General features: G+C 39.8%; 1 protein-coding gene across 13 annotated transcripts in view; it reads left to right on the forward strand.

Moving 5' to 3' along the window:
* PPP2R2C (protein phosphatase 2 regulatory subunit Bgamma) overlaps window positions 1-23,296 on the forward strand; it is a 191,262-nt gene extending 167,966 nt beyond the window's left edge. For all 13 annotated transcript variants that reach the window (XM_088163102.1, XM_088163108.1, XM_088163104.1 and 10 more), the window contains 3 exons: window positions 6,712-6,881; window positions 11,523-11,614; window positions 20,477-23,296. In XM_088163102.1, the coding sequence (XP_088019228.1) occupies window positions 6,712-6,881; window positions 11,523-11,614; window positions 20,477-20,768 (554 nt within the window). In that variant the 3' untranslated portion in view covers window positions 20,769-23,296. The remainder of the gene's footprint in view (window positions 1-6,711; window positions 6,882-11,522; window positions 11,615-20,476) is intronic.
* The last annotated feature ends 3,257 nt before the right edge of the window (window positions 23,297-26,553 follow it).

Raw genomic sequence — 26,553 nt, forward strand, 5'->3', positions numbered from 1 at the left:
TTTATGATTGAAGAGGTGTTTCATTAACCCCGTCTCCCCCATCCACACAGAGATAAAGCAAATAATTGCTGTAAGATTGATCTAATTATTCAGTCTATTAGAATTCCTGTCTTGTTTGCTTAATTTTTTAAATAGCAACAAATACTGCTTTTTAATGTCTCATGAAATCAGCTTTCAAGAGCTTATTTCACTGGGGGAGAAAAAAACCACTTATCACTAATCTTATATATCAAGACCAGAAAGACTTCCACATCAGTTTGGCTGTAGAGCAGGAGTAGTTTTATGTCCCATTAACTCCTTGGGATTGCTCACTACACGTGGCATTAAACATGCACATAAGTCTTTGTGAGACTGAGCTTTAAAGAGGCTTGATCTTCTAGACTGGCTTTGTGTTTTTTCAATTCCTTTTCTCTCTTCAGCACCATTTCTCTTTATTAACAAACTCACTGGCAAAGTTATATTAATCTAAGCAACTCTGTAGTGGAGCTCCCACCCACTGATCTTTAGCTATTGATCTGGCTTTGCCTTTCAGCACTAATGCACCCTCCCTTGTGGTTTGTGACAAGCTGCAGCAACTCTGCAGATGGTAAAACAGATTCTTAAATATTGATTTGAGGCTCCACTTTTAAAAGCCATGCTCTCTAGAGGTATTGATGAGAAGCCTAGTTTTAATACAGAGTCATTGGATAAAGGAATGCTGTATGGTAGGTGAAATTTCAGCCTCATGGTGTGGAGGTAGGGTCAGAAATTTTCTTTGAGTAAAAGAAGGAAAATGAGATGTGTTAGTGACCAGGGCATAAAGAGGTGCCCTCTGAATTATGTAAAAGTGAGTAAAAAATTGAAAAATAAAAAGATACTTCTTTTTAGTTTAAAGCAGGATAAACAGCTACAGGCTACAGTAATGTAAAATGTTAAACAACAAATGTATCTCACAAAATAATTGTATTTTAGATTGCTTATGAAAGCAGATTCAAAAACTCCCTCTCATATATAACCATATTAATCAGTGTAGACCAAGAAGGCAAGATTGTCACATTAGCAGAATATTCTATTGTTGAAAGAGAATTTCCAAGGGAGATGAATGTATGAGTGGATTGGCTTAATACAAAACAATAAAACATTGAGAGATAGTGAAAGATAGAGCAAATAATAATGGTAAATGGAATTATTATCATGAATAATGAAGCTAAAAGGTATAAAGAGACCATGAATTTCAATGGGAGCTTGCAGTTGGGCTTGATTCACTTAGAATGAACTTCGGGGTTCTTTTGTATTAAATCCTAAAATAGATTTTAAACAGTGCATAAAAATGACCATACCTGTGCAGACCAGAGGTCATTCTAGCCCATTGTTCTGGCTCTGATATTGGCAATAGCAGCATCAACAGAAAATGTAAGACCAGACCAAGTGTATAATCTTTACTCTCTGCAATTTGCAGCTGGAAACTTGAGGCTCAGGGACCTTAGTGGAAGTGAATTTACTGCATTCAGCTCTACTGAAATTTTCTTTCCTTGAAGTTGTGCAGTTACTTTTGAACTTGTGTGTATTTTTTACCATTCACAATATCTTTCAGTAAAGTCTTTAGTAACCTAATTAGGTAGAGTATGAAGGAGCATCTTCTCTCTGCTTACCCTGTCCTAGCTTCACATGGTGACCCCTACTTAAGGATTGGAAGAGACAGTGTACAGAGTGAGCTGTCATTCCCTATTCATCCTTTCCATGCCACTCTTAATTACGACCCCCTCAGTCTTTCCTAGGTTGAGAGACTCCAGTCTATTTAGCCATTCCTTGCATGGAAGCAATTTGGTACTTCTAGTCATTTTTATTGCCCATTCTTATGTCGTCTTGAGATCTCTACCACATTAGAGATAAGCCTAGAACTATGCTTAGCTCAACATGTAATATTTCTTGAATTAAATGGCACCAAAAAAATGCTTTCTGTGTGTCGAACGTTAGTAACAAGTGGCATGTACTTAAACAAAAAAAAAGGAATATTAGTATTTTCATAGAAGTGCAAATGAAATGTAGTTTAGGTTTTTTATGCTAAATGATGAAATATATATGATAGAAAAAATCACAGCTGACCCAGGAATAGTGCTAATTTACCATCTAAAAATATTAGAGTACAGTTAAATAATTTGTATTTTGGTTTCAATTTTTTATTTATCATATCTATTAGGAAAGCATATTGGTTCTTGTTCCTTTTGTTCCTCTGGCTAGTCTGTCAAGACCAGTGAAATCCCATACATTTCAAAGTACTGTTTTCCAATATGTTCTAATCATGTATTGCAACCATTTTCATTTGGGATCTGGAATCAAATAGGGACTTAGTTTAACTGATAAATTATTTGGCCTGGGAGTGAACCTGTTTTGTGTGTTTATGAAATTAAAGTCTGGTGAGGGATTACCTGATCCACCACTGGTATTTCCAGGTCCAGTTGAAATTCACCTATTGTTTGTGTACCAGTGTAACCCAGAGGTTTATCTGTAATAAGTTCTTAGTCCAGTCTAGGTGCAGAATATTTACTTGCTTATATAATAAAAATGAAAAATTTTTTTTTCCTGTCATGTTCCACCAACTTTGTTGGCCCTGGTCTCCACAGTCCTCTCCCTCTCAGTAACCACACTGCCTCTGTTCCCACTATTGCCAAAGCTGTTTTCATCCCTTTGTAGCTGTGACCCTTGAACAGAGCTGGATGATTTTCTACATCCATTAGCTGTCTTCAGAGGGAGGGAGAGATTTATTTCATGGTGCACGATTTCCAATGATTTAAGTCTAAGTAACAGAAAATGCTATAAAATCAGACAGGATTTCCAGGACAGGATACAAATGATAAACAATATCCTCTTAAAAAAAAAAAGCTTTAATAAGTTATTATTTGTTAGTAAGTAGAAAGAAAACAATGCTTTTTTTTCTGCTAGAGGGAATGAGTCTTTAAAGCTGTTTATAATTTTATCCTGCGACTGATGGAATTTCTTACAAAATCTATGGAGCAGATTTCTGTTCATCTTCTTTTCCTTCTTGTGATGATTTCAGGAGTAATACAGGATTTTGTATACTATATCAGATTGTGACACTGCAGCCACCATATAAGACAATTTTAGCATTATTTTTAATATTTCTAAAAGTTCACTTATCCCAGAATTTACACCCTGGAACAATTAAAACTCTGCCCAGCTACTCGTTTAGAATTGAACTTGAAAATTACTTTGGGTTAGATTTTGTTTTTCTTTATTGGATGTATCTTTTCCAATAAACACCAATTTCTGGTGTGGAATCAGGCCCATATTAATGGGAAGTTGAGGTGGCAGCACCTGTGACCCCCAGAGTGCAGATGAGAGCCACAAGGTGTTAGTTAGTACACCACACTTCTTTTGGCTGCTGCCCAAGCTCTCTGCGTTCTTTTTGCCAGTGTCTGGGAGGGAAGCTGTGAGATGGGCCTTTCCACTTATTCTTGCTGCTTCTGGCTGTTTTATTTTTTTAACTTTAGATATCTGCATATATTTCTGCATGATAAACACACACATTAGAGATGCCTTTCCTATCCACTGGAAAAGGAAAGTCTCCATTCTGCATTTGATCAGAGAAATTCACAGGGAAACAAGGATATTTTTTATGAGGGATAAGAGTTTGTTTTTCAGCAGATGGTACTTCATTTTAAGAAAGAAGCAGCATATTTTTATGCTACAGATTTTCTTCAGGATTCAGGAAAACAGCTCTCTGGCAAGTATCCTTCAATGAACCCATCCTTCTCTGCAAAGTCTGGACTTCTCTGAGAAGCTACTGTTTAACTTGTGAGCTGTGCAGAAAGGAATTGAGCATTTTTATTTTTTATTTCCCTGAGCAGACCTCCCAGTTTACCCATGTATGTGATGGTGGCATAAGGGGCAGGAACAGACTCTTCCTGGCAGGCTCCTCTTCAAACACTGGCTGTACTCAGAGATATGCTCTGCTTTCCTCTGTAATCTCATGATATTTCTCTATGCCAGAGTCCTGTCATCAAGGTCACATTTAAGTCTGAGCAAGTGTCACGTGAGAACTCAGTACATCACATCATTTGTGATTCCTAAGTTCATTAGGTAGCTGGACAGGTAACTTTCTGTCTTTTGTGTAATTAGTACTGTGACCATTATCAGGAACAATAGTAATGAAAGTTAAATACCCTTTTTTATGGCAGGTGATTTTTATTAAGAAATTAATGATGAAATTAATTAAAGAATACAATAGGATCTGTAATCAAATGTCAGTAAAGTCCAGATCTAACAAGATTTAGATACAGATAAGTAAGCCAGATTTGAAATCTCGTGTTTCAGGTACTGATTGCTCCTGGGTGCAAGAGCAGCCTCCAAAGATAAGTCTTAACAGTAATAAACAGAAAACATCATTTGGAAACCATGGGCTAGACCCATTTTTTTCCCCCTATCAACTTGGAGAGGTCAGAGCTGAATTTGAATTGCTTGCCTGAAGTCCAAGTCACAAGGCTATCACTTCACTGCTGTTCTGTCTCCAATTACCCCACTTGTGTTAGGCAAACTGAAGGGATATTGTGCTTTTTTTGCAGTATGTGCATAACCCAATGTTGATGCTGAAACAGAGATAGCCAAGTCCTTAGAACACTCTCTCACCTTCATTTCCTGAGGTTGGTGCCCTGTGCTGGTTGCTCAGGAGATGCTGGTACTTGCTAAGCTTTCTCATCTTTTCACTGGGAGCTGCTCCTTAATTTCCTGTAACAATTTTCCTGTGTTGGTTATGCTGACTAGAGGAACTATCTCCAAAGACTTGCTGCTACTAAAATTTCTACTGCTATCTTTCTTTCTGTAATGATACAAGACTTTCACGCCTCTGTTAGTTCCACAGTTAATTAATCTAAGTCTTTCTAATGCTTAATACAGTAAGCACAGAAAAGCAATAAATGGGGCAGATAAAGAATGAAAAGGTTTAATCTCATTAATTAACAAAATGCAGAATATTCAGGTACAAATATCACTCCTCTTCTAATCACTGGGAGTTGGATAAGCCCCAAAGAGCCAAGAAAATATATCTAAGCTATAAATGAAGGTGTAGTTCAGTTAGAGTGGGTTTTGTTTTTTTCTTTCCTGGTTTTAATAGATGCTTCACATCATAATTAGGAGGATGAAATTCCTGCCAGCCAAGTCTATAGTTTGGACAGATTAAAGGAAAGAGGTATGAGAAATGATAATTGCTTTGTGCTCATCAGACTTCTCTTGAAAATCTGACAGGATAATTACAAAATACCTGCTTTGCACAATGTCTAGGCAAAATTTTAAAGAGCTATTTAAAGTTGTTCATTTACAGTCTATCTGAAAAGTTTTTTGCTCTTTTGAAGTAGTTCATTACCATTCAGATGTGTGGTGCATGTTTAAATATAGAGCTTATTCTCATGTGCACGCCTGGCTGCATTCCACTGCCCACCCCCAAAGAAAATTGCCCGTAATTTTTTGCATTACCCCACATACTTCACCCACATACTCACCCTTAACTTTCAGAAGAACATTATTTCACCTAATGGAAGCTAACCTGGTTGCTTCCAACAGTCTGAATCATAGTCGTGGATAAAATAATTGAGAGAGAAATGTTCCAGTGGACTATACGAAAAACTTCATTTTGACTGACACTAAGAAGTTTTTCTACTTTCAGCATGCTTTCATGTTTCATCATATGGCTTTTCTTCACCTATGTTTAAAACTTGAAAATCAAATTCACTAAATTGCTAATTTTCAGAGGACATTCTAGGGTCCCAAAACCCTATGAATTTGCAAGAGTTAAAAGACCCGGAAAGCCCAACTTTCTACTGAAGTTCACCACAGACGTAAGTTGGATCACAGGGCCACAGATATCTGCAGAAAGACAGCAGAATTGCTCTGGGCACCCCTGAGGTAGGGATAGAGTCATCCAATGTTGTTCTTATGTACAGTTGAACAGGGATGACCAATCTCATAGCTACCAGAGCTGGGTTTTCACATATGAACATCATGTGAGCAATATTTCATGATCTGCTGCCTTGTCAGATTGCACAGAGCTGCTGACCATCACATTCAGAGAGTTCAGTGCTTTCCAGAACTGTCAGCAATTGCACACCACCTATGTAGGTCATGCATCCACACGGTAAACCTCTGCTCACCTCTCAGGAAGAGGTAATTGCAATTTGCAGTTGCTTTTTCAAATTCTCATCCTTAATCTTGGATGCCTTCAGACATGACCAATGAGTAGCCTGCAGCCAGGCCAGCTGGTTCTGGCAAGCAGGGCAGACTTTGAGTAACAACCTCTCCCAGGGATGCCAGGACTGTTGTGACACCACTTGCACACACATCCCTCTCATGTGACAGGGACACCTGGATTTTGGTTATGTTGGGAAACGGAGTATGCAGACCCAGAAAGGATGAAGGTGTGAAATGCCTTGCTACAGGTATCTGTAATCAGCTAACCAGTGTATTTGCATAATTTCACGAAGTTATGCTTTGAGTCCATAGCTATAATATTAATTATTGTAATGTTTAAAGCTTACAGTTTGTATTTTTATATGAAGTTTAAATAATCAATTAAATGCTGGATATACAGTTAATTCTATATCATGTTCCTTGGTAGATTGAATTACATGTTTCAGAAGAAATGCCCTCTTCAGATTGTACAACAGAGCATTTTTTTATACAATTCTGATTTCTGTCTCTTGCTTCATTTTCTTTGAACAGTTTATGAAGAACCAGAAGACCCCAGTAACAGATCATTTTTTTCGGAAATTATCTCTTCAGTGTCAGATGTCAAATTCAGTCACAGTGGTAGATACATGCTTACAAGAGATTACCTCACTGTCAAGGTTTGGGATCTGAACATGGAAACAAAGCCTGTAGAAACGTACCAGGTAGGAATCTCCTATGTCTTAAAATGCAAGATTATAAAAGGATCTCAGTGTTCAAAAACTGGATGCTTCTGTAAACTTCTCATAACCTTATCTGAGAAGCAGCAAGCTTAGAGAATTAATCAAGGTGGTTAAAATCCTCACAGTGGCATCCTTATAGCAGGAAAAGGGCAATTGCAGCATTAGTAAGGAAGTGTAAAGCCTGGGGAAGTCAAGGTAGCACTCCCTGTGGATTGGGCTCTTGAAAGAAATGATTATTCTAAGAGAAATCATATCTTCACTTTGGCATCTGCTTTCAAATGATGTATTTCATTACCAACATTTAAAAGAAACCACTTTTAAAAGAGGCTAAGATTTTGTGTGTTGCTTAGCACTCTGCTCCTGGTGGGACTGCTGAAAGTTTACACCTTTGTCATTTCAGAACTACTTTTTCCAACTGGATCTGTGTGTTTCTCCCTTGTGCCTCGTTCTAGAAGTGCTCCGTGTTAAGCCCTGGCAGCACCCCTGACACAGCAGCTCACAAATGCCAGACAGACACATCTGGTTGCCTGAATTCATTGAGATATTATCCAGACAAAATGCCAGTGGCTCCAGCCAGTGCTAAGTTTGTACTCTGACATCTGTTATGTTTGGCAATGGAGGGCTGAGCTTACTTTTTTTTACTCTGGCTTGAAGAAGGAAAATATGTCTATGACACAGAAACTGCTTGCTATGAAAGTGCAGTAAGAAAAAAGCTGTTAAGCTACCTAAAAAAGTATATGCAAAGTAGGAAAAATGCCATTCATCTGGCTTGTGCTGCTTACTGAGAGACAATCTTGTGACAGTGCTGGATCAGTCACTTGTTTTCTGTGTCTAAATAAGGGCAGGTGGGATACAGTAGCTTACAGTAACTATAATTAAGATTGTTTTTAAAAAAACACAATGAGAATTTGGTAGCACTTCTTGTCAAAACAAAAAAAAAATTCCAGTATTTTTAGCTAGCATTTAGTAGGCAGAGTGGGCCCCAGTGCTTTTCAATGCATCCATTACATTTTGGTGGATAGTGTTCACTGCTCAATGTGTTAATATTGGAAAATCTAAGCCTGTTTACCTTTAAGACTATAGAATAGGGTTTGCTCTTTAAAATGGCAGTGCTTTAAATGCTGAATGTGTTAGAAATGTTGATATGCTGTGAAAACGGAGTGGGAGGGTAAGGGCGAGACTATATTTTATATAACATAATAGAATCTCGGTTTTTGGGAACTTAGGTAATATATTACTTTATACCTATGCTAATTTAGTAGGCTGCCTAGTCCCTGGGGAGGAAGAGATGGTCAAGCCAACCTGTTTGTCTTGATTTTGACACCTGCTTTTATTTCCTCATGTAGGCAGCTGTGAAACAAGCTGGTCACTTTGAAAACAGTCTGGCACTCAACAGTAGGGCCAATTAAAAAGTTATATTTTTTTCATGCTGAAATGGGGAAAAATGAGTACTGATAATTGCAGTTTATAGAAAAAAAAAAACAAAACCAAGACCCACAACAACAAAACCCCTTATATAATAAAAAAAAATATAGCAAAATATAAGTGTTCTTAAATCTTTGGATTGCCTTTAATTTTCAAATATTTACCCAACGCTTTTTAAAGAATATATAGATGTGTTGCTGGGCATTGCAATAGACTAAAGGAGAATGTTGAACAAGGTGCCTCGGGAAGTCAATAGCACAGGATTCCATGGGGTTCACGTGATCCAGCTGCTCTGAGAACCTTTCATGGTTTTAAGCTGCAGAGACTAGAGAATTCCATCCTAAGAAAAAGTGGTTTAAATTGCTGTCTTAAATGACTTGTCTCAGAGATATCTCTCTCTCACAAACCTGAATCTCATATATAAACTTTGTAATTTCTCAAAAGGGTTTTTTTGGGGTAGATCACAGGAAGGCAACAAATAAACCTAACATTTTCAGTTATGTATCCACATAATTATGATGACAATATATTATTAATAGATTAAAAGGTGTTCATTAAAAGACTGAATTTCTCATTTCATCCACTGCATGGTAGCCACTTAGATGTTGCCTAGCTGCAATAGTGAGGGTCACAAAAGGAGATTTCACACAGAGTTGTAATAAAGAGCAGAGTCCATAACTCTACTGCTTCATTATCAGCTTACAATTTTAATATTAAAAACCTGACAAACAAAAGTGAATTCCTTATACAGGTTATTTTTCATATCAATACTGTGGCTCGAAGGATGCTATTGCAGAGAGCTGCTGTTGCAGCCCTGCTGAACACATTATCTGCTGACAGTGTTTCAACATGGTTTACTCCTGTTTGTTTCACACAAAAAAGGGCAGAGTATGGTCACTGGACAGCACTAAAAGAGCAGTGCAGTGCAATGGTCAGTGCTTGAATATTACAAGGCAGCCCTGCCTAACAGGTTTCTCTTCTGGGGGGAATTACCCTGCAGAATCCTTAGGAACAGCAAGGTGAGCACATTTATTGCTGGTAATAGCTTGATCCACTTTAGGGAGGGTCTGCAGCATAGGGATTTGGACCAATGTGTCACTTTCCAGTGCAATTCCTGGCTGTGTCTATTCAGTCACAATAAAATAGGTCCGTTGTAGTTGTGTTGCTGTGTTAGTCTGGAGCACAGAATTGCTAGATAATTTCATGAGGGTCAGACCTAAAACGTTGCAGTGGAGAAAAAGTCCTTGGTAATTAGTGAGGAATGAATTTGGTTTGCTTTCAAGTACTATTTATATGTGGTAAGAGCAAGATGTAACAGACAAGGCAAATCTGATTTTACCCTCCGTTGGTAGAGGCAAGTGAATATGCAAACAGTGAAAATTAAGTGTTTGTTCCAGTTAGTTTTTCAGAGTCTCTCTGAGGGTCTAAATATGCTCAAATGTGATAATCAAAAAGTCTACATAAAGAACAAGGTGGTTGTCCAAGTCTGACAAGTCTTAACAAGGTAAGACATCTGAGAGAGGAATTGCAAAATCCCTTTTGACAAAGCTGATAGAAAGGCACAGCTCCAAGCTGTGGATTTGGACACACTTTGCAAAGGGTGTGTACATGACAGTGGTCATGACAGATGGCTGCTGGAAATGGTAACAAGAGAAAGACCTAGAAATGACAGTCAGGGAGGCAAATGTGATCTACTTCCTTCTGCCTTACCCAGCCTTTCTATTTCTTCCAAGTGTTGGGAGCTCACAAACATGACAAAGGAAAGAATTCCAGTTCTGTAACAAATTACACTGCTAGCATAAAAAAGATTTTAATTAAAGAGAAATGGAAAGGGTTTAATTACAGAGAGTGTAGGAAACTGCATCAATAGTAAAAAAAATTAGTGTTCTGACCTGTTGCTCACTGTGATGGTAAATGCATTTAATTGTGGAATGTTCTATCTGCCATTTGCCAAGTAATTGCTGTATAAGACATTATGTGTTAATGAACACTTCAGTGTTCATTTATTAATGAAAATTGATCAATAACTAAAATTTGTAATTCTTAATGATCTTACATAACAAATATTCTTTGGATACTGTACAATTTGACTATCAAAGATGGGTCCATTTAAAGAAAATCTAAATGAAAGGTCATTGGCCCTCATCTAGTCTTGATAGAAGTTATTTTACTAGAAGAAATATTTGTGCCCTGAGGCCAGAGGAGGATGCTGAGCATCCATGAGCAGGAATAATTTCACTGGACTTGCAAGAACCTGTAACTTCAGGATGGCAGAGCTAAATTATACCCTGGGCCATTGGATTGGTGTATTTCTCCAGGAGGTCACCTACACACCTTTGTTTTACAGTTTCTACAATAGCTAGAAGAAAATATCAGGAGTGGAAGTACACTAGTAAATTTATGTAGGCAGGGGTTTTCTACCTTTTTATTTCCTTATGGAATAAACCAAATTATCCAGAAGAAAAACTAATCAAATTAAGCAAAAGACTGAAACAGTTTGCATGAGATCTCTTTATGATAAGCCTTGGTCAGCAGAGATGTGTGGCCTAGAGGAGAGATCTCTGCTGGGTAGTCCCACTTTTCTAGTTAGTAAGTGAGAATTTGCAATGCTGTTTTTAAGTCTCAGCCAAATTAGAGAAATTCTTGGGCTAAATTAGTGTTCTTATTTTCAGCCTGTGCAACTACAACCTTGTGCTGTATTTGGCTTCTAAATACCATACAAAAACAAATGTAATACCATAAAGGTTCTTTTAACAGAGCCAAGTTCTTTCTGCCATAAGTGAGAGTCCACTTATCTTGGAATATGACATTTTTGTTACTATTTAAATTGGTTTTCTTGCACGTTAATTAGCCCATCCAAGGCATCAGCTGGTGAAATGTCTCTGAGAATTAGGCTAGCACTGAGAAAATCACCCAAGCAGGAAACAAATATGTTGAAGAGAGTGGTCAGCAGCCTGCTGAGGGAAGCATGTTTTGTGGCTTCCTGCAACAGTAATTCTGTAGCACCTGGTTAATTGGGCTGTGGAAAAGTACAGTTAGCTTCTTTGGGGTTTAAACACAGTATCTTCTGCAGAGCTACCAATCTATGCAGCATATTTTGAAAGTGAACCTGGGAGATAACACAGAAAATGAAGGGCTGGTTTTGGAGTTTTATATTTTCTTTGATTTCAAGAATAACAGTTATTTTCTTTAAAACAGGTCCATGATTACCTTAGAAGCAAGTTATGTTCCCTCTATGAAAATGACTGCATCTTTGACAAGTTTGAATGTGCATGGAATGGGTCAGACAGGTAATCAATCCATCCTTCTCTCCATCACGGTCCTCATTTAGCCAAAGACCTCCCATATGATGGGGAGCAAACCTAAAGTACTTACACGTGGTTATTTTCCACATCAATGTGTGGAATCACAGGCCAGTGCTTGGTTGATAGAGGATGTTTGGATGTTTGTGCAGTTGTGTCTCTGACTGCCTCAGACATGATGTAAGCCTTAATAACCTTGGCTTGTGCCTTAGGGGAAAAACCCCTTCAAAATATCTCCATTTTCATCTAAATCATAAATAGGCAGCAAAAGATAAAAAGAATGATGCCAGCTTACACAATCCCACCAACACACTAAGGAAACTTACATGATCCTGTATTTGCACACGAGCTGCCTCAGAAATTCAGGTCACTTACTGGAAATGGGTGTGAGGAAGGACCATCACAGGCACCCACTGATTCTCTACAAACTGCTGCCAAATGACACTTCTGATACCTCCCTCCATCAGAGCAGTCCCTTTCCCTATGAGAAAGATGGGGAGATGGAGAGGTTCTTGTTTTTGTCTTAGACATAATATCTTGTTGAACATTTTAATGAGAAATACTGGCACAAGTCAGAGTGTGAGCAAGGATGGAGTGGGCCAATGCCTTAATGCTGGCAAAGTGGCAGTACTTTGTGGAGTAGGAATATGATACAGGAATAGCTGAGCAGCCAAGAGCACTGGGTTAATAAAAATGGATAAAATCCAAGAGTATAATGCAAGGTGAGGATTTTAGTTAAAAAAAAGCACAAGCCTTCATCTTATCAGTTGGAAGCAACTCCCAGGGACATTCATATGCTAGGTGACTTTGGAAGGGATTAGTAGTCCACAAAATGCATGTGAAAGAGAGCACAGGAGCCAATATTGAATGACACACAGTGACTCCTGGTTCAGCAGAGTTAGGAGCCAAGAGGCAGAAGTTTGGCACTGAGCCTAGAACTGCTCCTTCAGCTCAGCCTCTCATTTGGAAAGCAGCCTGCCTCATTGTATTGAAGCAAGCCTATCCACCCTGGAGTGGGCAAGAACTGTGAAACAGGCAGTCTGAGACATCTGTGAAAGACAAGTATGATCCCTGAATGGGCAAGACTGGGCTATCCAGCAGAGAAAGGAGTAGTGGTGACATTATGTTGGGCTCTTATTCAAAGACCTTTGAACTGCATTTACACATTTCCTGTCCCTCGACTCCAAGGTGGGTGAACTAATCAAGCAGATGGACAGCTGCTCTAAAGAAGAGAGCCCAGGACTTTGGTTTTCATCAGCTTAGCAAAAGAGAAGCCCAGATTTTACTTGCTTGTAGTAAGTATACCAAGGAGATATACATAGGGAGGAAGAGAATCTAGCTAAGATAAATGTGAGTGATAATGGCACAACAGCAAGCAGGTGTTGAGAGCAACAGGTAGTTTTACCTGTTAAAATTGGTTAAAATTACGAGTCTGAACTTGGAAGTGCAGAACAAAGTCTCTTCCAGTCCTGTGTTCCACAAATGCAGATCAAGGATTATTCTGTACACTGGATAAGGGGCACCTTCTCTTTGGACAACTTTCCTTTGCTCAATTCTTCTATCTGCCCAATGGAAAGATTCTGTCTTTGCTAAAGAAATGAAACTTTTACCTTGTATCATTCATTATGCAAATGAATATACATATATATTCCATTATCTCTATTGCCTGCATGCAGAGTGATATGTTTTTTGACAAGAATTAACTCAGCATTGAGTACCCTCTGTGATACCAACTGCTGGCCATTTAAAATTACATAGATGGACTACACTGAGCAAAATACTTCTCAGATTGCTGTCATTGCAGCTTGGGCACCAGCTGTTGTGGCTTTGGTATACTCAAAGATTGGGAATGACTCACAGGAAGTTTAGTGGAAGATCCAGGTTTTGGGGCTTTTCTCTGAAACTCCCAAACCAATGCATGAATGGTTGTTTTAGCAGAGAGTTTTCTCAGTGTGGTTACAGCTTGAGTTTGGCCCTGCTAGAAATACAAAATTCAAAGCATTTATTGGAAAACAGACAATGCTGATTTTTGTCTAAGTCTGACACAGAACAACAGTGCATTCAAATCATGTAGATATTGGGAAACTTTGAAAAAGATCCAGGACTTTTCAGGTATTTTTGATGGGAATTCCTAGTGCATTTTACAGGATGGGCAACCACGTACTCCAAGGCCTAGTGTCTGTCTCCTCTGGCCAGATGAAGTGCTGCTGTCTCATTAGCATGGTAAGACCACTCTGGATGGTTGCCTGGTAGTAATGGAATTCTTGTTCAATATCAGGGTTTAAAGTGAGTGTAATATTTTCATTCCCACTTGACAGATCAGAAAGATCAATGCAGGGAGTAATTATTAAGTGGGAACATTAGATTGTGAGGGCTTCATTTATTGTACTGCCCAGACACTGAGGCGTTGTTAGTCATGCACAATTACCAAACCTGTCACTAAACACAATGTGCTGCTCTTAGTTGTAAGAAACTCTCGAGTAGAGGAGCTGGAAACATTTGACAAAAGAAAAGGGCTCTATTTTATTTAGTTATTTCTTTTTAGGAGTCAAGCATATCAGAACTAGTGCTCATATTTTGTTCACTCCTCTGAGCTCCTTGCTTTATGAATATGACAAGTATTGCTATACATTACCAGAATATTTTTTTGTTGGAGGATCATTATTTAAATAATATGTAGGTACTGGTAGCTGTTAAAAACAGTTCATTTGAACAGTATGCAGTTTTTAAAAAAGGACTATTACTAAAGGTAAAAGTTGCATATTGACAATTGTACTCCAAAGAGATGCTGCAGTACTTAGATTATTAATCTGTCTGCATAACAGTAATAACTGCAGTTCTAAATATATTGTTTTTATCTTTTGCAGGCTTCAAAGCTATAATGACAATTTATAGTGACAGGATTGTTCAGTTAAAAATTAAAGTGTGTTTATTATTTAGGTGAAAATACTTTTTATTAAGTTTTGTTATTACTAAAAAGTTAATCTAGGCTATGATAGGACCTGATGGTGAGGCTGCTCACAAAAATAATCAGCATACATGAGCTCTGATTAGAACGTGATTGATGCTCAGTTACTCCAATGAACAGGAACTAATACAATCAGGCAGAGCCCATCTCATTTGCTGAAGGGCACATTAATCACTGTGTACTTTGGCAACAGTGGTCAGGGGAGGGAGCCGAGCAGGGGTCTTACATTAATTCATCCAGATGAGCATGTATTATCTGTAGTTGAGTATATTACACAAAAATCATGCTATCTTTATTGTATATACATCATTACATGACTGTGTAGAATAGGGGAGCTCTACTTACATAGCAATTTAATTTAGCTCTTCCGTTCACATCTAAAGTCAAGTCTTTTAATCATGACCTGGAGGACACCTTTTGCTTCCCACTGTCAGCAGCTTTCAGTTTTACCTTAAAAAATAAGCTCTTTTGTAGCTTTTTGTGAGGTAAAGAAGCCAGGAAAAAAACCGCAAACAAGACCTAATTCTACATGATAGCAAGTGAATTACCTTAGTTAATTATTTTTTTTTGAAGATTTCAAATGAATGGGTGTATGGGACCCCTGCCAGGGAGACTTCTAAATACCATCATGATAAGCGATATGCTGCAAGCAGATGAGTGAAGTCACATACAACTGTTCAGTCAGTCCTTTCCTCCTGAACTGTCATTCATCCCCCTGAATATCCATCAGCCTTCACTCTAATCAGGAGGAATTGGCAATCCCATTGGATGAGATGTTAAGAGTCTATTCCTGTCTGGCAGCACACTCCATGCTGGAGAGCTAGAAGACATCATTTTGTTCTCAAAGCTTGGCATGTTAAATATTAGCTTGGAAGGCCTTGGGGATCCCTTGTTCTTATTCCCAGTCTTGTGCCAGCCAGCTGTACCAGGGTCCCACAAACCTACAGGTTTAAATAAATTCCTTCTTTGAGATGGGGAGTCAGTGATTTTACACAGTACAGCATACAGGAAAATTTCCCAGTATTTCACGAGTTCCTCATTGCTGGCGACAATGCTTCCTCCTTTCCCTTTGCTATAATAAAGCTCCCTTTATATTCCTCTGAAAAATGTTGCTTGAGCGTTTTTCTGGAATCAACCCTTTCTTTCATTGGGCCAGCTTGTCATGAAGCCAGATCTGGTGGATCTTACCCGTTAATCCTAGGAGGCTGCGGATGTTCTCTTCTGCACTGGTTCACATGGCAGTGAAATACTGAAAATCTGGGGGCTCAAAATATAATTGGGAAACAGTTTCAGGTCAAAGAAAAGTCCCTTTTCATGCTGGGTGCCTGAGGGATGTCTTTGCTGAGATTTGCAGGTGTGGAGGCAGGTTCTAAAGGAAGCTGCTCTCTGAGTCTCCTCCCCTCACACCTGGAATAGTCCAAGCCCTGCCTCTTGCCCCAGGGAATGATGTTCTGCTGCCACATCTGCACTGAAGGGCAGGGCAGCTGGGCTGGTTTCGTTTTTCTATCAGCCTTAAGCAGGGTGTGTGCAGGTCCTTGAAGCCCTGCCCAGCCCTGCTCTTAGTCCTGTCACACCAGCCCGTGGCTTCCATGGTCTTGTGAGCAACAGTGAAAGAGGAGAAACGATGAAATTATCTGAATTTCTCCAGGCAGTAGAAATCTGCAGGTGAATAAAAACTTATTTGCATCTTGGAAGACTAATTTGGGCCAGAGTTAGCCCAAAAATTATCAAAGTTAAAAAAACCCACAAAAACAAACAAAACCCTAAACAAGAAAAACAACACAAAGCAATGTGGAGCAAGTAATAGTTTGGTTTTTAAGCAAGCCTTAATTCCAGCTGATACCCCATATCTTGAGGGCAATCCCTGACATCCAGGAATGCAGCTGAATGGAGTGATTTTGATGAAGACTGTTGTGTGTAAGGATGGCTGCAACATGGATAACATTTAAGAGATGGGCTTGAGATACGGGAATAACAAATTGGAGAAATACAGAGATATGCCCATTCTTAGTGACTGGCATGTTTGATGAAATCTCATTGCCTAAAAAATATTGTGGAATATCTCATTGCAGGTTAGTAAAATGGTGAAAATCCTATTCAGATGCCTTTGAAGTTGGTGAAGTAATTTGTTGACCACCCAAGAGAAGCAGAACTTTTTAGTGGGGAAAATTTCATACTGAAGTATTTCATTTAACAAAGTCACTACCAAAACCAAAACATCGAGACTCAGATGCTTAAAAGTATTAAGATAATTAAAGATGCCCAAGCCATCAGTAGTTGAGAGGTTGCTTCTGTAGGCCCTAAAACGCTGGTCCTAAATAAAACATCAGTGGTATAGTGCTGATGTCATATTTAATAAAATCATTATCCATAGGTAAATATCTGCTCCTTTTGAGTATTGCTGTTACCAATGCAAACAGGAAGAACTTTTTTGTCTCAAATTCTTTATTTCTGACGATTTTACATATTTAAAATTTATTTTTAGAAAATACAGCACTGTCTGGGCTGCAGGGGGTGAAATGTAGGTGGTGGTGGTCATGCTGCAACCATTGGGGTTTTTCCCTGTTTTTTGTTCTGTTTGGTTTGGCAGGTTTGTTTGAGAGGAGATGGGGCGTGGTGTTGTTTTATTTGGGGTTTTTTTGTAATCATGCTGTCTGTAGCTGTGGTGTCTGGAGCAGGTGCAGTCAGGCTGTAGCTTTGCTCCAGCCTGAGCTATCAGTTCTCTGCTCCTCAGGGTGCACTGGAGTGTGTTCTGTGTCCCAAATGCCTCTGCATGGCAGAGAGGGTGGTACCTCTGACCTTGTGTAGCACAGCTTGTAAACCTGCCTTCCAAGGACAATTAAAGGTGTTTAGACAGAGCTTTTCTGGGCTGCTGCCTTACACACCTGTGAAGTAGTGCAGGCTGTTTTGAATGAGGGGCTTTGGTTTCTTGAACCAGCCTCTCCTGCAAGGGTTTTGTGCAAGCCCTTGTCATAACACTGCTGTGCAGAGCAGCGTCTGGGAATACAGAACAGACTCTTCCTACATTGAGCTACAATTTATATTCTACTATTAAAAAAAAAAAAATCCTTATTGCATAGACTCCATCATTGTACATTGTATTTTCCTGAACAGGAAAATATTGCAGGTTTACATCTAGTTTTCACTCTCTTTTATTACTTTAAGCAGCAGGTAAAGTTGTAATCCATCTGTGTTTGTGACCTTGAAGAAGAATGGGCACTTTCTCATTTACATAATGCTGTTTTTCACTGAGCCATTAAACTGCCGAAAAATAGGGCCAGCATGAAAAGTAGTCATCTACATATGTTAAAAAAATAACTGCAGTAAATCCAACTGAAGAAAGCAGACTTTTTAAAATATGCGAGAGTTCAAGAAATTAAGAAGCAAATGGACTATAAAGGCAGTTTTACTGCAAGCAAAACCTTCTAAAATAAGACCCTTAACTAACACCTCTCTGCATTTGGTGCACTGGTACTCTGCCAGCATGAAAACTGCTTCTCTGATGGTTCCCACTGCCATCAGGAGGGATGCTCCTCTCTGCCCTGGGAGCCACAGCTCTGCAGCCCATGGCACAGGGTGCATCAGTGTTATGAACCCGTTTCAAAATTTTGCCTGGGGGAAAATATACAGATGGACTGTTTGCATCACAAATTGTGTATGTTAGTGTTGAGATATGAAATAACCTCGAGTTTTTCATGTTGCGACTAGCCATTACAGCAGGAGCTGTAATGACAAGACTTGGTGATTTGGAAGGAATGAAACATTTGATTTACTGCTGTTGATTCAATTTCTGAAATGGGCACTAATCTTGATCAATAGGCTTTCTGCAGATTCTGGGATACGTTTTATCAAGCTGTCACACTGACTCCTGTTTTTTAGCTTGCGAGGTTGTTAACTTGTGCCTTGCTAGGCAGGATTGTGCCAGGCCTTTTGTAGGTGCAGAAGGAAAGGGAAACCTCTTTGCAAGGGGCTGGTCCTGCTGCTGGAGAGCAGCAAGGAGCTCCCTGCCAGGGCTGGATGGGGCTGTGTGTGCCCTCCCTGTGCATCCCCCAGCTGCGAGCTGCCTGCAGACCCCCAGGGAGCTGCCCCTCTCCATGAGTGGGGGCTTTGGGTGAGCTCTTACCAAGAGCAGTGTGTGCTGGGTCTCACCAAGGGCACTGTGTCCTGGTTCTCTACACTCTGCTGTCTGGTTTGCAGCAGTTCCCTTTGGCACTGCAGGAGCTGCACAGAGCTCAGTGTGGGATTAGCTGCCATCAGATTGCAATATCAGCAGGCATGGAGGCAGGGTGGAGCTGGGTGATTCCCAGTGTACAAACCCAGCTCACCCACTCTGGGTACCCTGCAGCATCTCTGGAGCCTGCTCTGCCCCCAGTCCCCAGCTGTATCACAGCAATGAGGGGCACAGCTCACATTTCTGCTTTTCCAGTATACCATTCATTTGTATTACAGTCGCTCCTAATGGCCCCAAATAAGATCAAGGCAGCTCTGGCTGGAGGCTGTGCACACACTAAGGCACTCCTGAATCCAGGAGCATCTAATCTAATCAGCCAGTGAGTGTCTGTGTGGTGGAGAGCATGGCTCGTGCCTGTGAGTTCTCCCATATTCTCCCATATGCTCCTTGTTTCCCTGGCCAGTCTGCTGCTCATCACAGATCCCCCCTCAACAGCAAAGTGTGAAAGCAGCTGTCATGTGAGATGGAGGTTTGTTTGTTAATGCCATGCACGTCAAATATGTTCTTTTGGTCTCTATTAGAAAGGCAAATAGTTCCTGATTGCCTGAGTCTTAAAACTGTGCAGCTTTTCCTGTGGAGACCTGACCATTTGGAGTGGATTCCCTCTTACAGAATGGAATTTTAGAACAAAACCACCCTGTTTGGGGCTTAGATAGGAGAATCGAGAACAGCCCCGATTTCATATACAGAAAAAGTTCACAGGGGATGAGCTTTCAAACAAGGCTCTGAAACTCATGATTATGCTAATCCAATAACCTGAGGGCCATGGATGAAATCCTGAATTCATTAAAGTTAGTGACAAAATATCCTCCCCTCGGGACTAGGAGAATGAAGCAACTGCAATCCATTATTTCAAACTGCAAGCTGATTAATGAGGTAATTTTTATACAGATCGAGGTATGTTTTCTGTCCCTTTCTCCCAGACTCAGAAATATATCCTGACTTGATGTTTCATTCAAACTTCATATCAGAGATGCCAGGATCCTGACACCAGTGTATTTATTTCTAAGAAGATACAAATTTTAATGATGTCTGGACTTGCAAGATCTGTGGCTTCAGCAAGGAAAAGGGTTTTGTCTGGAAAGAATTTACATGTGCAAATTCAATGTGATTTTTCAGAACATTTCAAAACACCCTTCTTCAAAATACTCATTAAAATATATAATTATGTACTAAACCTTACTGTTGTATCAAAAGATTTGAAATATGTGGGAATTTTTTAGACTGTTTCTGAAATCATGGTAAAACTCGGCTGTCATTAAAGTTCCAGAGAAATGGAAAAAGCCTGAAATGTATGATCCTTAAGCACTCATAAAAAGCTGGAGGGTAATTAAAAATAACTTATTAAAACATGCTGCTTTTATTATCTTGCAATGCAATTCTCAAGATGTCAGGGAGCAGACATAATTTGAGGTAACTGTAATTTTCATTAAATAATATGAAAGGGGAATGCATTGGTAGAAGAAAACTATTCATTTTGGGGAGTACTGGGGTTTTCCTAGGTTTTTTTCCTTACTCTTTCCCATCTGAACCCAGAAGACAGCTAACCCTAAGGTCAAACTCGTCTGTCCTGATCCAGTCATGTTGGTAGGCTTTGCACAAGCTGCTGTTTAACTGCCTTTGTTGTGGCTCTCTCTCTGTCTGTCTGCAGTGTGATAATGACAGGTGCATATAACAACTTTTTCCGAATGTTTGACCGCAACACCAAGCGGGATGTTACCCTGGAGGCTTCCCGGGAGAGCAGTAAGCCACGAGCCATTCTGAAACCCCGCAGAGTCTGCGTTGGAGGCAAACGGAGGAAAGATGACATCAGTGTTGACAGTTTGGACTTTACTAAGAAGATCTTGCACACAGCATGGCACCCAACCGAGAACATCATTGCTATAGCAGCGACAAACAATCTGTACATATTTCAGGATAAAGTGAACTCAGAAATGCACTAGATTTATCAATATCCCTCTATATTTACAAACCAGCCTCTTGAGAGTTGTAGAAGGATGTGATCTTCACAAAAGTTGTGGCTTCTGTGGTGGGATTTGTAGGTTGCATCCTTTCATCCCTCAGCCTGTATCATTATTGGTGGCAAGCCAATTATTTTCCATCACTGCAACTGTATGAGTAAAAGGCACGAGTGCAAATCCAGTACTGTGGTCTGTATCGGTTCCTTTAAACAATCAGAAATATTTATTCAATTTAGGAGTGTTCCTGAGAGGGGCTGAGGCTCCCCAACTCCTGTCCATCCTTTCAGGGTCTCAGTGATTTGCAGGACTGTGGTGTTCTGGTGCCCTTCCTGCTTTTGCAGTGCCCAGCATTTACCACATTGTTAAGAGTTTTCTGCCTCAATCCCTTGATTGTTTTGGTTTTTTTCCAGTGCTGTTTTCTTGTCTTTCAGTTAGGCCGAGCCTGTTTGAAAGAATGAATAGCCACATCCCTTTCGAGCATGTGGCACATTGGAGACTTCATGAGAGCTAGAGCTGGAAGCAGAATCCCTGCTGGTGAAAAGCTGCCCCATCTCACCCATCCCCTTCCCTTCATTACTATACCCTCTTATTTATTTATTTATTTATTTATCACATTAATTTGTGCTTCACCTTCCCACGTGAGTAAGTGACAGACTGGTATAGTTACTCAGCCAGCTTATTTTAAGAAGTTTATTCTCTCCATGGTTCTCTTTACTCTGTTTAAAACAATAAGTAGTATCTTTATTGTGTGAGGACTATTAAAAAACTTGGCATTGCAGCTCTGGAGGGACTGGTTTGTCAGACACAGCCTGGAAATTCACACACAAACCTGTGCTACCATTTGGGGTTGGAGTTCTGGAAACCTTGGCTAGAAGTGCTTTCCTTGAAGGCAGCAACCAACTTGAGTGGGAACAAAGTTACATTCCTGCTAGACACTTGATAAAGTCCCTTGTTTGATGTTTGCAGAATAGTTATGTTAACTCTGGCCTTTGGGGAATACAGGCAATGCCTGGTGTCTGTAACTGTGAGAGGCAGCACCGCCAAGGGAATTTTAACACTTTTAAATTAGGCTACTTCAGGGAGACAAAGTTAGTCCTGGAGAAACATGAAAATTTGAAAAATCCAAACCTAACAAAACCTTCCTCCACAGAAAAATGCTGTTAGATCTCTCTCTGCTCTGTAATGATGAGTGACGTAAATGGAAAAGGAAAGTACAGGCAAAGTAGGGCAGGCAGGAATGGTACCGGAATGGTGCAGTGGGCAGGAAGTCCTCTTAATCCAGGAAAAGAAAGTTCTGCTGCACTCTTAATAGCTCTGGCAGAAAATTCAATATCCCAAAGGATTCCTACTCTAACCATGAATAAAAGAGCACAACTCACGTGACCTGTTAATCCACCCATATTAAAACTCCTCAGAAAAAAAAAATTAAGCCATTATGCACTGGTTTCTTGGTAAGTGGAGAATGTACTAATGAAGGGATCTGCATGCTTTTGTATTTTGGTTTAGGGGAAGGGTGGGTGAAAATCTGCTTACAAGAAATAAAAAAAGACAAAGTCTAGAGTTTTTGTAGGACATCTCAATGCCACACCTGAAATCTGTCTGTTTGAAATTTTCTAGATCAATGCTGTATATTTTGTGTGTAGAAGCACAAACACGTGCACCAATTTCCAGCCACATTAAACACATATGGTATGAAATGTGTAGGGTGATTTTAAAGGGAACAAAGAATGTTTGTTTATAAAATACTGTATGCTGTAGCAGGCATGGACAGTATATGTATATATTTATTCTAATGAAGTTTAACAAAATTGCCTTTTCCTTTTCTTTTTCCTTGTAAAAAGGTTTAAGAGTGTGGTAAATTGTATAGAGAACTTGTTAATGCCAAACTACTGCTTCAAGGGTGTCATACAATTTCTTTGACTTTTGGCCCCCTCCATTAATCTTTGCAGCTCAAAAAGAAAAAAAAAATGCTATCAGCTCATATTGGCATTTAAAGCTAGAGATACTGTAAAACATATATTTAGCTTTTAACATTCTCAAGTAAGATTCTATAGATAACTTATTATAAAGCAGATCTTAATGCAAACCATTTTTTGTTTTTAATTTGAAGTACCTTACTCTGTTGCAGCTTTGGGTACCAAAAAGAACATGTTAAAATTAAATAAACAAATATATCTTTGGAGCTTTATAAAACTAATTAAATACCCAACCAAAATACCATGAAGTAATTATAGAGAAAATAAATAGAAACCTTTCAAAGACCAGTATTCCGTTCCTATCTTTGACATCACTGTTATAGATCAGTTTCCTGGTTTCTTGAATGTAAAAAGTTAACATCGTCATTGTGAACGTTTCCAACTTTCTCTTTTTAGTTTGAGCTTTCAGTGGTGTAGAGTAAGTAATGGTAAAGTTGGTAAATCTGATTGTTTTGGAAGCTGTTGTTCATGGCTGCATTTTTTGTGTTGCACAAATTAGCTAACTGTTGTTGAATAAAAATATAAATATGTTAATACCAGCTTTTTCAATAAAACTACAACCAAAAAAAGGTATAAATAGATGACCTCAAGGCACAGCTTATTTTTAAGCTAGGCAAGAAAGAGTTGTTTTAGCTCCTTTTACGGAGGAGGAAGAGTCACAGGGATCAGGACTTGGAGGGCAAGGTACTGTGGGAACCTCAAGTGTTGTGGCAGGAGGTGGAGGGAACACATGCCAGGAGTGGGATTAGGGTGTTGTGTGATGAAGAGTGTGGGCAGCTGTAGCAGAGCTGGAGACATGCTTTAGGTTCAGTCCCGGGACCAGCTTTTTCTTTTGCTCATAGCCCAACCTGGACTTTAGGAGTCTTGAGTGTCCATCTCCTACAGATGGAATCAGAGATATTCAGTGTGAATTGACACCTGAAGTCACAGGTAAAAAACGGTATTGTTGGTGTCACCAAAACTGCAGGAAAAACAAAAGCACACCAACAACATTTTTAGTGTTAAGAGAATCAAGGCATTACTTTATTTCTGGACAGGATATTGTTCTGGCCAGGATGTGCAACAGAAATAATTTCATTCTCACATAGCCCAGGTGTGCAGAGAAAACCATTCCATGACACATGAATTTTACCAGATTTTTCATAGATTTTATACAGTCAAGACCCAGAGAGATTAATTGGTTCAATGTTCATTGGCTCCAAGCTACATAGGTCTTAGTATTTGGCTTCCTACTGGATATGGATTTCTTCACCTCTGATGTTAATTAAGTTCTCACTCCGTGATTTCCTTATCAGTCTTTTCTGGACCAGGTGTCTCCAACCATGCCAGGGGCAGCATCTGAAGTAAATGTTTGTTGCTAGTTGTTGATTTTCTGCTGATGGTTGTTATATTTTGGGGTAGCTTTTGGGCTACTCCCAGTCTGTTGAGATGCTAACCTGGTGGAACAATGCCCTGGAAAGAAACCCTTAATTCCTTTCCCTCACAGCAAAGGGGAACACAGGTTGGACTTGATGGTATCAAAGGTCTTTTCCAGCCTAGTTCATTCTGTGATTCTGTGAAAACTGGCTAAAGTTATAAAATTAAAAAAATTAAACTTGGCATATTTTCCAACAGTCATCACTGGCAAGGTTTGAGACCTTCCAACCATGGGAGTGTGTCAGGGATGTGGCCAGGCCAGCCTCCCAAATGAGCCACATGCTGACCCAGGTGACAAACCAGAGTGCTGTCAGCAGAGCAGCATCCTGCTTTCTCCCACCACTCGATCTCTACCCAGGGGAAAATAAAATACAATAATAAAAAAAATAAACAAAAAAAATGCTGGGTTGGCACACACACTGAAGTAGGAAATCCATTCTCTTTGCAGTCTGAGCTGATGCGTGACTCTCTGTGGTGATCATGATGCTTGCCCCAGATCTGGGGCAGCTCTCTGGAATCTCAGTCCACGGCAGCTGATCCTGCCTGTGCCCGGGGTGAGAAGCCTCCTGCCATCCCTGCACACGAGTTAGACACTGAAAGACTGAGGCCTCTTTCTGGATGCAGACCAGAATAAATTTGCCTCAGCTGTTACATGAGGCAGAGTGTGGCTTTGCATAGCTCTCCCAGAGCTTACATGCTAATTTTTTCACCTCTTTTTGGGAAGATACAGTCAATCCCACTCATTTAGATGGACAAATATGACTAGGCACTGAAGAGAGAAATCTCAGCTGAAAATCAACACATCAAGCAATACACTATTTACCTTTCCAGTTTCCCTTTTCATCCCCAAATACCCAGTAGGAGCAGGAGCCAGATGGCTCACTCGCATGCTTTTGAAATTTTCACACGCATACTTAGTAGCTACATACGGCAATTTAACCCTTTGGGGCTTGGGGGAGGTACTGGTGTGAGCCACCTGCTTCTGCTGTTTGCAGCCATTAAGTTGTCTTGCTTTAAATCTTTTGGAGCCTTTGGCTGGAGCCTTTGGTTGCCCCTGATGAGAGGGCAAGTGGAAGGATTGATTGCCTTTATATCCAATTTCCAGTAACATTATTACCAATTTGTTTCCACTCCCAATAGGAATTATTTTCCATTCGCACACATGTCAGCAAATTGTATTGAGTCTAAAATTAGAGCATAAAGTCACTTACCTTGCTCATGTGGCAGAACCAGATTACTGGAATGGGCCGAATTTTATAGGGACGGGTTATGTTTCTTAGGCTTTGTGAAATCATTAAATTGTCTGGAAATTCTGTACAGGCCAGCTCAGAAAAGGTTTGCTCTCAGAGTGCACCATGAAAAAGCATTTCTTAGTAGTGAAATTTTATTTTCCTTCTCTCTCAAGTAGGATGAGAATCAAAGTTTTACTCATGTGAAGGTGAACACAACTCTACAGGCAGCTGTAGATCCTAAATCTGGACCGTGATACAAAGCAATTTATGTGGAGCACTTCACTGCCTAAACTCAATTCCCTCAGCTCTGAAGGCTGCCATGAGTATGGATCAGGCAGGCAAGGTACAGCCAATTACTTGTCTTGCCATTTGCCAATTGAGGCAGTCAATGAGTAGGACAAGATCCTTAAACCAACAATTCCATTAAACAGGTATTTCAAGTATCATGACAATGCTATACATTGTTTTTTTAACGTGGCTGCTCAAACAAATAAACCCTACAGCAGTGACTCCATCAAAGTATGTAAGGTGATTTCCTTGTTTTAAAGCTACTACTAATCATACTACTAACATGCATGTCCCATGCAATAGCCTGATCCAAGCAGATCAATTTTAAATTGGACCAAATGTACCAATTTTAAACAGGACCAATTTCTTCAGCTGGCAATAAGTATGTGAATATGGCACTGTAACTGTGCTTCAAGGAGAAGAGTACTTAGCTCAGAGAACTCCAGAAAGCCCATCACCACCTTCTTTGGCTTCATCATCTTTTGTCAAACAGGAGAAACTATTCTAGGGGAGGAAATCACTGTAAATTATAAAAAAAATAAGTAACTGAAATTGGGATTTGGGTGTCAGATTGGGAGAAAATAGGTTGATTTTCCTGCATTCTATACCTGTAATATAAATGCTGCCCAAGCGAGACACCAGAGTGATAACCCATTCTTGATAACTTACTTCTGCTAACACCCCAGCTCTGGTAGGTTCTTGGCTTTGTGTCTCTTTGGTGAGCCTTGAACACCTCCAGCACCTCTGCATGGTGCTCTGGACCAGGCTCCTCCTCACTTTAGTGGGAAGGTGCAGAAAGAAGCAGAGGTTTCCCACAGATAGGAGAGATCCTATCATTGTGGTCTATTTGCAATA

The sequence above is a fragment of the Sturnus vulgaris genome, chromosome 4 (assembly GCF_052056855.1).
Source record: "Sturnus vulgaris isolate bStuVul1 chromosome 4, bStuVul1.hap1, whole genome shotgun sequence".
NCBI classification, from domain to species: Eukaryota; Metazoa; Chordata; class Aves; order Passeriformes; family Sturnidae; genus Sturnus; species Sturnus vulgaris.